Source organism: Scyliorhinus canicula, chromosome 8 (assembly GCF_902713615.1).
Source record: "Scyliorhinus canicula chromosome 8, sScyCan1.1, whole genome shotgun sequence".
In the NCBI taxonomy this organism is placed as follows: Eukaryota; Metazoa; Chordata; class Chondrichthyes; order Carcharhiniformes; family Scyliorhinidae; genus Scyliorhinus; species Scyliorhinus canicula.
Genome location: NC_052153.1, coordinates 77,640,148 through 77,653,680, shown reverse-complemented (window position 1 = coordinate 77,653,680; position 13,533 = coordinate 77,640,148). Strand labels below are relative to the sequence as shown.

Below are 13,533 nucleotides of genomic sequence, written 5' to 3'. Positions count from 1 at the left end.
CCTCATCTCTGCAGGTTGAAAAGGAAACCATCTCTGCAGGCTGCAAAAGTTCCCAGGGCCTTCCCCAGTCAAAACAGAATCCTCTGGTAAATTTTACCTGCTTTTTCTTTGCAGAACAAAATCCTTTTTTAAAATATGGCCATTGTAGTCAAACACACGATACCCCCCTTAGCCCGCAACTTCTCCCAATATTTAGATGCCAATATTTCTAAAATCTTCCAATTGTCACACGGGTGCTAACCACTGTGCCGATCTGCTGTCCATTCCATTAATCATATTCCTCTTTACCCGCCTCTTGATCTATTTTCTTAACTATTCCATACAATGTTCCTTGCAATTCTTTTTTTTTTTTAAATTTAGAGTACCCAATTATCTTTTTCCAATTGAGGGGCAATTTAGAGTGGCCCATCCACCTACCCTGCACATCTTTGGGGGCGAACCCCACGCAAACACGGGGAGAATGTGCAAACTCCACACAGACAGTGACCCAGAGCTGGGATTGAACCTGGGACCTCGGTGCCATGGGGCAGCAGTGCTAACCACTGCGCCACCATGCTGCCCTTCCTTGCAATTCGTAAGTGACAACTTTATTCTCGTCATGATTAACCTCACCACATCTTTAGTGCTGGTTTAAAGATCCTCTCATCATTCATCTTGTCCAGCTAATTGTTTTTTTTATTTTAGAGTACCCAATTCTTTTTTTTCCAATTAAGGGGCAAGTTAACATGGCCAATCTTGCTACTCTGCACATCTTTGGGTTTGCGGGGGTGTGAGACCCACGCAGACTGACCCACACGGACAGTGACCCGGGGCTGGGATTGAACCTGGGGACCCGGGTCCTCATCGCGTGAGGCAGCAGTGCTAACCCTATTTTCTATTATCTATTTTCCACACTCACATCTCAACAATGAAAGATTCCATCACAATACTTTATTTAAAAAGGCAATTTTACTACTGATTTGTCATGCCGTCAGCAAAATCAGCTGGTCCTAGACAAAACCTATAATTGAGATAGTGTTATAAATGAACTCTCTAATAAAGGAACAAGCATATTCAGCATGTAGTTCTGTGATCAAATTATTTCTTTCCCCACCACTGCCCCATGTTAATAATATATTTCTCTCTTTCCATTCAAAATATTCAACTGATAGGAGACAGGAGACACTATATTTGGTTGTTACCATAGCCCTAAACTCAGCCTGATTCTGTTTTCATCATAAAATCACGCACGTGCACTTTCCAAAAGTTACAAAATGCTTCATTGGAAATGGTAGAGAATCATACCATTTTCCATTTATTAAAAAGTGTGGACATTATCCATTTATTAAAATAGGTGGACATTATTGATTAGCCATGTTTATTTAATTCCAATTAGAACGATTGTGCATAATCAGGTACTTCATTAATCCCATTATGTCCTTGCCATCCACTGGAACTAACGCATTGCAGAAAATTGGATAAGCATGATAGTAGTATCACAGCTTATTTTTTTACCCCAAATGTTAATTTCTTAGTAAACCACACAGAAGGTGCGAATAATCAACCACAGGACCCCAAACAATGGCAAAAACCATGCATGTGTGTGCACTGTTTAATACACACACATAAATAAAATGAAATTTCAGGTAAACGGGATGGTGCTAACCTTTACAAACCAGAAATAGCCCAGGATAAATTACTGGTATATGCGGAGTTAGATTATCTGAACACGAATTGTCAGCAGTAGAACAAGTCAAGGTTTCAGTATCTCTGTGCTTAGAAGATCTTTTTAAAATGCTTTAACAAGAGTATAGGTGGCACAGGCTAGGCCAGCATTTATTGATTATTCCTAACTGCCCTCGAGAAGTTGGTGGTGAGCTGTCTTCTTGAACTGCTACAGTCCATATGTAGGTGCACCCACAAAACTGTTAGGAAGGGAGGACCAGGCTGTTGACCATGAAGGAACAGTGACATAGTCCCAAGACAAGATGGTGAATGGCTTGGGGGAGAACTTGCAGGTCGTGGTGTTTTCATGTATTTGCTGCTCTTGTCCTTCTAGACAGTAGCAGTCAGATGTTTGGACGGTGTTGTCTAAGAAGCCTTGGTGAGTTACTGCATTGCATCTCAGATAGTACACACTGCTTCCATTAAGCATCAAGTGATGGAGGGAGTATATGTTTTAGGTGGTGGACGGGGTGCCAATTAAGTGGGCTGCTTTGCCTTAGATAATGTTGAGCTTCTTAAGTATTGTTGGATGTGCACACATCCAGGCAAGTGGAGAGTATACAATCACACTCCTGACTTGAGCCTTGCAAATGGTGGACAGTCTTAAGGGAGTCAGGAGGCGAGTTACTCACTGCAGGATTCTTAAACTTTGATCTTCTCTTGTAGATACATGGCTGGATTCTCCAGTCCCTTGGCCGCGTGTTTCTTGGCAACGGATCTTTTCTGGTGGCGAGATTCTCTACTCCCACCACTTGTCAATAGGATGTCCCACTGAAGCCACTCCACACCGCCAGGAAACCTGCGGGCAATGATGAGCTGACAGCAGGAACAGAGAATCCAAACAGCTAGAGAATTCTGACCACGGTATTAATATGGTTAGTCCAGTTCAGTTTCTGGTCAATGGTAGCCCAAAGGTGTTGATGGTGGAGGATTTAATTTGGTAATACCACTGAATGTCAATAGCAGATGGTCAAGTTCTCTTTCACAGGGCAGCACGGTGGCGCAGTGGGTTAGCCCTGCTGCCTCACGGCGCTGAGGTCCCAGGTTCGATCCCAGCTCTGGGTCACTGTCCGTGTGGAGTTTGCACATTCTCCCCGCGTTTGCGTGGGTTTCGCCCCACAACCCAAAAATGTGCAGGCTAGGTGGATTGGCCACGCTAAATTGCCCCTTAATTGGTGCTGAACAATGTACAACCATCCGCGAACATCCCCACTTCTGACCTGATGATGGAAGGAAGGTCATTGATGAAGCAGCTGAAGATAGTTGGGCTTAGGAAATTACCCTGAGGAACTCCTGCATCTTGGTTGGCGAGATGTATCTAGTAGTGTGCCACAGGGATCAGTGCTGGGGCCTCAATGAAATGAAAATGAATGAAATGAAAATGAAATGAAAATCGCTTATTGTCACGAGTAGGCTTCAATGAAGTTACTGTGAAAAGCCCCTAGTCGCCACATTCCGGCGCCTGTCCGGGGAGGCTGGTACGGGAATCGAACCGTGCTGCTGGCCTGCTTGGTCTGCTTTAAAAGCCAGCTATTTAGCCGAGTGAGCTAAACCAGCCGCAGATGACTTGGATGAAGGCACTGAAGGTACAGTTGGTAAATTTGCTGATGACACAATGATAGTATGTGAAGAGGACACAAGGAGGCTATAAAGGGACATAGATAGGTTAAGTGAGTCGGCAAAGATCTGGAAAATGGAGTATAATGTGGGAAATTATGAAATTGTCCCTTTTAGCAGGAATAATAAAAAAGCATATTATCTAAATGGTGATAGATTGCAGAGGGGAGATCTCGGGGTCCTGATGCGTGAATGACAAAAGGCTGGTATGCAGGTCCAGCAAGTAATTCAGAAATGTAATAGATTGCTATAATTTATTGTGAGGGAAATGGAATACTAAAGCAGGGAAGCAGGAAGGTTATGCCTCAATTACAAAGGACATTGGTGAGACCACATCTAGGCCACAGTATTAGTTCCTTATTTAAGGATATAAATGTGTTGGAAGCAGTGCAGAGAAGTTTGCTAAACTAATACCTGGAATGGGTGGGTTGTCTTATGAGGAAAGGATAGCAAAAGACTAGGTTAGTATCTGCTGGAGTTTAGAAGAGTAAGAGGCGATTTGATTGAAATGTACAAGATCCTGTGGGGTCTTGAGAGGGTGGATTTGGAGAGGATGCTTCTTCTTGTGGGAGAATCTAGTACTGGGGCTCCGGACTAAAAATAAGGGGTTGCATATTTAGGACGAATGGAGATGAGGAATCTTTCCCCCCCCCCCCCCCTCCCAGAAGATTGCATGTTTTTGGAACTCTTCCTCAAATGGCTGCGGAAGCAAAGTCTTTGAATATTTTTAAGGCTCAGCTAGATAGTTTTTTGATGAGCCAGTGGGTGAAAGGTTATTGGGGTAGGCAGGAATATGTAGTTGAGGTCACAATCAGATCAATCATGAGTAGCACAAGCTCCAAGGGCCAACTGCCTGCTCTTGCTACTAATTCATACATTCGGATGACTGAGATGCTTGACCTCCAACAACCACAACCAGCTTTCTTTGCACCCTTCTTCTCAGCACCCCGATTTACATTCCTTTTGTCTTGTCAATCTCCAACTATCACTGGCCCTCTATCCAGCCCCACTTCTCCTGTGCCTTCGCGATACATACCCCATACCTGCCTCCACAACTCCCCCATACAGTTGAGCCAACCATGGTGCTGGGGACTTGGGTTTGGCAGCACTTTTCAGAGGAACCATCACTCTCACCAGTATTTCAGAATTGAATACCAATTGGAGAGCTAGATGGAATTGGGGTATTTCTGCACCCCTTGCTCAGTCCTCCTGGAATACTAGATTTTGCAACTGATTTATTTAGATTAAATTTAAAGTTAACCAGTGTACACTCACTCCTCGTCTGGTGATATCTCTTCACAATTCATTTTCCTCCTGCTAGATTCAGACCCCCAGATCACTGCCTGTGCTGCAATCAGGCCCACTCCAGGCCATGTCATCCTACACCCTAGCTGCACTGCGTCCATCCTGCACCAAGTGACCCGCCCCATGCCCATTCCACACCTGTTCCTTCCGCCCCCCCCACCCAACGTGGGCCCTGCTCTAAGCCCACGCAGTACTGGCCTGCCCCACCTCCACCCCACCCCCCTCTTTTGACCATTATATGTTTCTTTCTGAACTGATAAACCAATAGAACCTTACAATTGGAAAGCCAACAGAAATTTTGCTTGCAAATTAATCCGCAAAGGAAAGAACTTCCTGAAATTCCAGGTGAGATCAATAAAGTTGTAGTCATGTGCCCAATGAATTTGGTTAAAGGACTTATTAAAAATCTAAATGGTTAGAGCAACTTAGTAATATAGTGGGATGTTACACAATAATTTGTTGAAAATATTTCTAACAAATTCTGTAAGAAATCGGTATATTTCTTCTGATGAGGGCAGCACTGGTATGAAAAGAGGAATGATAAAGTAAGTTATTCAATATAAACCAATACTCTGAAACAAATGTACAATTTTAGTGGTCACAATGCAAAAATTGAAAATATTGCAGAAGTAACGGGCCATCCCCAAGCTTAATTATGGAACAAAAATAATTTATTCACATCCTGCCTTCATACAAGTGTTTTGAAGCAATTTTTCCTTGCCATAAGCATTCTTTTTCCATTCTCTATTCCTGTTTCACCTAGTGTTTCTCTCCATTGTGTAATTTCCTTATCAAGTGCCCAAACCTATAAACTGACCGTAAACGGGGCTGCGACCTGCTAGCTGCTGCACCACCTTGCCTGCAAGCAGTTGACATGACTGGAATATGAACACAAGCCAAATTTAAAACCACGTTCCAATCTGCTTCAGGAGTGGGTGTTCGGGATGGTCCATGCTGTTCAGTGAACCACTGCTAACATGCAACATAACTAATGCTCATGGCAATATTGATTTGAGTTTTCTGGGGCTATAAGGTGCCCAGGATCTCTGGCGCAGAGAAAATAAAACATTCCTTGGAACTTCAGGCAGATCATTTGGCAGGATAATATTTCTCTCAAGTTGCAGAGAAGGAGTTCCCTTTCAGACAACTTGAAGACGTGCAGTGTTCAGTAAAGGCCATTTGGAGTTCAAACGTCAACACCAGTATCACTGAAGAGAAAAGCTGAGGGCGCCATAACATTTGGCAAACTGCCAAGGCAACTTATTTTTGAGTAAAATATTTTTAAATGCATTCTTTAAAGTTACATTTCTATATTTACACATTACAGAGTATCAAAATGATAAATACCAATATCTTAAAAATATATCAATATCTCATACCTGGAACCATAAGCAAATTCACAAAACGTAGCCCCTGTTTGGTCAGATATATTTGTACACCGTTGCGCAGAAGCATAATTAAGGCCTTGAATAACATTCTACAGGAGCACAGTCACAAGTCTTACAACACCAGGTTAAAGTCCAACATGTTTGTTTTAAACACTAGCTTTTGGAGCACTGCTCCTTCCTCAGGGGAATCTGGTGTTGTAAGACTTCTTATTGTGCTCACCCCAGTCCAATGCCGGCATCGCCACATCATTCTACAGGAGACAATGGATCACCTTGTTGGGTCGAAATGTTGGAAGTCTTCATTGAACAATTTTATGCAATGCTTAAAATAATGGATGTAACCTACAAACACTCCTGTCCTTTTCAGGCTTGTAGATTAAAGAGTGACCCTCACTATTAGTTTTCCTCCATTTTTCACATCAGAGAAGCTAATCTATATGTAACATCACTTTGTTGAATTAGTAGCTATGCTCAAAACATGTCTATTTAGCTGCTCATGTCAATCTAATGATTGAATATCTGCTCAAATGTTGGTACATATGAACATGTCACAACGTTTCCGAGATGGCTATACATTTTTTCAAAAATCACATAACACTCACCGAAAAGGACCCAATAAGGGCTGCTGCATTTGCCTGTTTCTTCTGATCACAACCTGTATAGTGAACTATTTTCTTCCTTCCCATGGTAAATGACTACAATAAAAAAGAAAATGATCACATTGCAACTAAAGTTGGATGACGCAAAAATAAATGCTGTTTGGAACATATTGCTTCACATCGACATTGCACATTACAGCTTTGCTGAAAAAAACTTGCCTTTTCTGAACAATGTAGTCTAACAAGTCAATTTGCCATGATGTTGCACTAAATTACTTTGCAATAGGTAGCAGGTCATGGTGGTGGTGGCTGAGGGGAGGGGGGTGGGTAAGTGGACCCGAGCCACGAGTATCAACTATAACTTGGTTGGTAGCATGCTTATCTCCGCGTCACTATTCTCAGTTCGAGTCCCACAACAGGGCTCCAAGTACAAAAATCAAGTCTGACACTCCAGTAGGGTTCTGAAGGAACGCTACACTATCAGAGGTGTCACCTTTCCGAGGTAATGTTAAATGGAGTTCTGCTTGGGTGGATGCAAGAGTCCTGCTCTTTAAAATAGTGCCATGGGATGTTATCCCCAGTGTCCAGATCAATATTTATCCCTCAATAAACATTTTAAAGACAGATTATCTGTTCATTATTATTTGTCAGAGTTTGCTGTGCACAAACTGGCTTCTGCATTTCCTACATTACAACAGTGACAACCCGTCATTTAAGTTGGCTGGAAGATGCTTTGAGGTGTCTGATAGTTGTGGAAACATCTACCGTATATACTCGCGTATCCTTCGATCTCGCGTATCATGCGACCCCTAAATTTGTGTCCCCAAAACATGATTTTATGGTATACCTCATGTATCATGCAAGTCACTTTTTTGGAAATTAATTTTGGAAACTAAAACTTCCAAATGGTATAATTGTGTGTGGTTTCTGCAGAGTGGATTCTGCTGTGAAAGCTGTTCGCGATTCGAACAGCTTTCCAGCTGGCTTTACTAGCGTCGTTCAGCCACTTGCCGTTTCCATTCATGTTTTTATGAATGGAAACGGCAAGTGGCTGAACGACGTTAGTAAAGCCAGCTGGATGCTATGTGACTTATCTTGGCCAGCATTTCACACCCGCGATTTTTGTACCTCGCATATCATGTGACCCCCGAAATTTAGGCTTCAAATTAGGTGCTCAAAAGTCGCATGTTACGCGAGTATATACGGTATATAAATGCAAGTCTTCCTTTCTTTCTTTACAGAGCATGTAATGCAGTCCCCATGTTAGTCATACATAAATGTTGGAAATACTCAACAGGTCTGGCAGCATCAGTGGAGAGCATGCAGGATTAACATAACCTCAACCTGTGGTTTTGCTAGGCTTGCTGAATATTTCCAGCATTTGTTTTGTTTTTATTTCAGATTCCCAGCATCCGCAGTACTTTGCTTTTGGGCTAAATCCATACAATCTCTCCTCTTTTTTCCTACTACACAACGTATTTGTATGCCTGCGTTTGAGTATGGTAGAATATGCATGGGCAGTGGCGCCATCATGGTTGATGTGGGTGGGTGTGAGGATTCTAGCAGTGAAAAATGTGAAGCGATGAATGATGCGCGAGAGCCTTGATTGATAGAAACTGTTGGTAGACGAGTGATGGGTATGTAGAGCAGTTGGTAGGATATGGCATTGGAAGATGAATTTCTGACCTTGACCAATTATATATGAGATAACTGAGCTGCTTCTTCATGTCCTCCGAGCTAGATCCCCACTGGTTTGAAGTAGTGCTAACCCCCCCCAATTTTGCACACTCCTTGCTCAGATATTCAGCCACACGACAACGCATGCTGCCTGCATCAGAACCAACTGATTCGGGTTAATCAAGCACCATGATCCTCAAGGCTGTTTACTGGTCTTGGAACTTTGCAGCCCCCATTTGTTTTGTAATCACTTCGCAGTTGGACAGTGCACTTATTACGGTGCGGCAAACAGACTGCTTTAGAAAGGTTCAGATGCAAGAAGGGTTGCTTTCCTGAAAAAAATCATTAATGATCACTGCTGGATGGTACAGATGCCCTGTGTCTAGTTACTCTATAATTAACTTTAGGATGACTGACACTCACACCAGACATCCACATTTCTGAATGAAGCTGCCAATTAATCCTCACTAGCATAATTTTGAACAGTATGTTCGCAAGCTAATACCTATTTGAATATTACTGAAAAGGGAGACATGTTGCTAAAGCTTTTCATTTTGCAATTACCAGGACAAACAAGAATACCAAATGATCACAACAATTTATACTACAGGAGAAAAGAGGTGTTGAATAATTGACCCCCTTATTAGCCGAGCCGTTGCCATGGAGAAGGCAACAGGGAACCATTCATTCATTCAGCTTAACGCTATTAAATGTGTATATTTCAGACTTCTTTTCAATGTATGGTTTGAAATCTAACATCAGGTTTAAAGCTGTTGCACCTCAGCACAGCTGGACTATTACGCAAACAAACATATCTAGTTACACATTGTCACATGGGTATTGTTTTGCTAATCTCGCTCCACACTTTTATGGAAACAACAAGCATCTTTGCAACATAGTCACTCTGCAAAACAGTGTATTCTCTCAAGAAATCATTCTGCAAATTTTAAGCACCAGAACATAAGCCAAGAATAGGTACCAAAATCCATTGGAATGTTTGCAAACTATTTTCCATCCTATCATTCACTACACTATCCAATGTGGAGTTGTATCAATGTTCAGTAATTAGAAGTTAATGTTAGCTGTTCCAGCAATCCGGAGGATGCAGTCTGACCTTCCGTGTACACATGTTTATTTTTTATTTTTATTTTTTAAAGAGTACGCTCAATTTATTACAATCCCAGACCAGACCACAACAGTGCTTACGATACTGGACTGAAACCCTAATATTTTAGCTTATTTGTAAGACTGTGCGGAAAGAATGATTCACTCCAGGAGTGATTACATGAAAAAAAATGGGGCTTTGGCAATTCTAAAACAAAAAACTTTATTATGGATACAATATTAAACTTTTAACTTCATACCCGAAAAGAACAGCTTACAATTAGCCCTCAACATTATACTTCAATTTCCCATTAAACACTACTACTCAATTTCCCATTAAACACTAAAACAGCTCTCAATCTATCTTAAAATCAGTGGGGCAAAGAGTAATACTTGCTTTATAAAACAAATTTGGCTCCTGTTCGAACGTCTTCAGACTCTGGCTAAATATCTTCAAAAGAAACTGGGTTCGCCTGGCATGTTTCAGCTTCTTCCTTGTCCCTTGACAAGGCTGTTCTGCTTTACATATTATTGCTCTTTTATAACTATCCTACTGTGAGAGAATTGTGGACTCGGGGTCAGGCAGATCAGAATTCAGCTTCTCTTTCTCCCAAAGCTTCTCCAAACTCACTGCCTCTCTTATTCCTTGGCTCCACCCAGCAATGAGCTCATCTGTCCAGCCGAAAAACAAATCATCTCTGCAGGCTCCAAAGCACACCAACTCCCCAGGAACTTTGGAGTCAAACCACATTCCTTTGGTCAATTTCACCATTTCCCGCTTTTAACCCTTCAATTGTCCCGATGTTTAGAAGCCAATACTCCTAAAATCCTCCAGTCTTCACAAATTCCACAACTCCCAGAGTCCATATCATTCATCTAATTCTGGTTACAGAAGCATTATTAAATTTCACTCACAAGCGCCATGTTTTAACCTCACAGTTTTGCTGTAGTTGGTGCATTAGTGTTCCCAACATACATCAAATGCAGTTAAGCTCATGGACATCGGCAGGCAAGAGTGCTTGCTGCTGTAACCAATTTGATATTAGGAACAGCATCAGCCTACTCATTTTGAAAATTAGTTATAGGATGTCAGCAAGTTCCTGATCGTTTTACTACAATGACTGATAAATCACAATCGGAAAACATCCAGATAAAGACAGTTTCTTCTTGGTTTAGCCGATTCCAGATTCAATTCCTTCAAAGACTGATGATATTGTGTATTCCAGATAGCTCACTAAAACAACATGAGAATGTCACCATTAATCCCCAGCTCTGCTGAGCAGATGTTTAAAAACGGCAATTTAGGACATCCCAAAAGGCCCAATAGGGAATGGGGGGGGGGGGGGGGGGGGTGTTATTAGATAGCAGCAAGAGAAGAGAACTCTGTATCTGATTACTATCTAGTGATCCCTGATGATATGAGCCACAAGGAAAGATGGGATTGGGCTTGAACTTGGCCTCAGCAATGCCACACAATTCTTGCCACCCTTCCCGGCCTCAGCAATGCCACACAATTCTTGCCACCCTTCCCACCCCAAACAAGAATGTTGTTGAAATCTACTCCCAGCATTCAAATAAGGGAAGTGGGGGGGGGGGGGGGAGAAAGAGAGAGAAAAAGAGCAATCTCTTTCTTGCTCTCTCCTCGCCCCTTTTCACTTTTAGACATGCAAACTGCCTTTCTTGCAAAGGAATCAATGTCTTCAACAGGAAAGAAAGAGAAACAAAAAAGTATTAGCAAAAAAATGGGAGGTGAAAGTACAACTTGTGCAGTATTACATGGTACCAACTGAATGTTATGCTGATGGCCATCTACAGTACTCAAGCAAACAGGTAGGTGCACATTTGGCATTATGATTACAAATTAATAACACCCAACTGGCCGCAAGACACATCACCATGCAGCACCTTTTGGATGGGTCATTTCCATTTTTTAAAGAGTAAAAAGGTTAATTTCTAATGTGCTTACATAATGGGCAAGGCAAATGTTGTCGGAATCATTTATCATGCAATCATCTCAAGATAAACATGGCACTTGATAATCATCCTAGATTTCCCAACTGCAGGACATTTTACAACATGGCTTAATGCAAATATTAATTTTGCCTAACATAGAATTAAAGCAATCCTGTTATCATTAAGCAGTCCTCCAATTAGGTCAGCATTTTTGTGAACACAAACAATTGCAACATTTTCAGAAATAATGCTTCATTTTGAAGTGGATTAGCACTGCCTTAATGCCTGTTTAAGGGACCTGAAAAATTAATTGTTCCCATGCTGCCAGGTTTTATTCCGCTGCAGATTTTGTGCAAATACAATTTTTTATTTCAGAGTTCCTGAAAATTTCACACAATTAGCTACAGGATGAAAGCAAGAAGGGTTTTCCTTTCTACTATTGTGCATTCTCTCCCACACTATGTTATGTATCTGTGAATTATTCTCTATTGACAGTTAACTTTAACACAGAGTCAGGAAATTATTAGAATTTATAATTCAGAATATAATTTCTCATTGATCAGAGAGCCAGCATGGGTCTGTAAAAGTTACCGTTGACTGTGGTGTATAAATGGACCACACTTTATTTGTGTCAAAATGCATGTTTAGGCCGATACTCTGCATACAAGTCAACTCCCCATTTTTTAGCCAACAAATGTTCAGAGCTATACTTGCATTAGGAATTAGCCATGATTTTTCAGCTCAGAAATACATGTTTAGATTTAAACTCAATGCAGCATATTGAAAATTGCATTGTGTCCTTTGTCAACTTAAGGCTACCATACACATGTACCCTGTCTAGAAGGGAAACAAATGAATCAATGTTTTAACAGCACATGCAGTTCTGATTGTAGGAACACAGGACATAGGAGCAGGGGTAGACTATTTGGCCCTTCAAGCTACTCTCCGATTCAATAAATCATGGTTCATCTGGTTGTGGTCTCAACTTCATCTTCTGTCTGCCCCCCCCCCCCCCCCCCCCCCCCCCACTCATAATCCTATACTCCCTTGTTAATCAAATTTATTCAAAGCAGAGTTGACAAATGACCCAGCCTTCGCTGTTCGCTAGGAGGAAAATTCCACATATTAACTTTGATTTTTAAAAAATCCTAATCTCAAGTCTTAAAAGAGAGACCTGTTATTTATAAACTGTGTCACGAAGCACGTTAATGTTATCTGCAAGGAACAACTTGGAACACTAGTTCATAGGTGTGTTTACTTTTGTTTTTGTAATGGTGTAAATGTTGTGCAACAATTAACGACAATTTATTGAAGTAAAGACAAATACAAAAAGAGTGAAAATTGCACTGTGCATTTTGTCCCCTCAAGGACATCATGCCCATAAGCCAGCAGAGGGAATAAAGTAATCAATTTTCTTAACAATACTTGCATTTGCGATTTTCAAATGCTTATACTGAATTTTTCTGTTTCTTCCCAAGAACTTCTTTATAAGTCAGTGCATGGGATGATGCACTCGTGTTGACAGGAAGATGCACTAGAGTTAAGTCGCCCATGTCGAGCAGACCATTTAAAAGCGACTGACAAACAAGAAAGGGTACATTGGCAAAAAGTACAAAACTAATTTCAAGTTAAAGTCATAACATTTGCTAACTTGTCAAATAACTGTGCTGCAGCAAAGGAATTCAGTGTTAGTGAGAAATTGTGAGAATAGAAGGAGAAATCTACCCCGAAGACGATGTTCAAGATCGATTTCAAAGAACAAAGAGAAGTACAGCACAGGAACAGGCCCTTCGGCCCTCCAGGTCTGTGCCGACCATGCTGCCCGTCTAAACTAAAATCTTCTACAAGTCCGGGATCGGTATCCCTCTAATCCCATCCTATTCATGTATAAAAGGGAAAGAGTCAGCATCCGACCAGATCTTGAGAAACATGTATTGGAATGTGTCCTCAAAAACCATAAGTTACATCATTATCAGAAAGGCAATGTGCATATACGCACATAGTGTAGCCATCTGGGATGGCCACTTACAACTAGGTACAGATAAACTCGCAAAGCCTAGCAGGTAAAATGGACAAGCCAAGACTCAGGCAGGCTCAGAGCCTGAAAATGAATATTTGCAACCAAGAAGTCCAGGAGGTATCGAAACTCCGAACAATTAGCCTTTTGATGTGTCGATTAGCATTTG

The 13,533-nt window shown here is 41.4% G+C and overlaps 1 protein-coding gene across 3 annotated transcripts in view; it reads right to left on the bottom strand.

The window, feature by feature from the left end:
• Nucleotides 1–13,533, bottom strand: part of LOC119970337 (dual specificity protein phosphatase CDC14A-like) — a 166,183-nt gene that overhangs the window by 81,504 nt on the left and 71,146 nt on the right. For all 3 annotated transcript variants that reach the window (XR_005461587.1, XM_038804781.1, XM_038804782.1), the window contains exon 4: nucleotides 6,617–6,709. Coding sequence is in view for 2 of the 3 variants with exons in the window: in XM_038804781.1 (XP_038660709.1) it covers nucleotides 6,617–6,709 (93 nt within the window). In the remaining variant the exon portion in view is untranslated. The remainder of the gene's footprint in view (nucleotides 1–6,616; nucleotides 6,710–13,533) is intronic.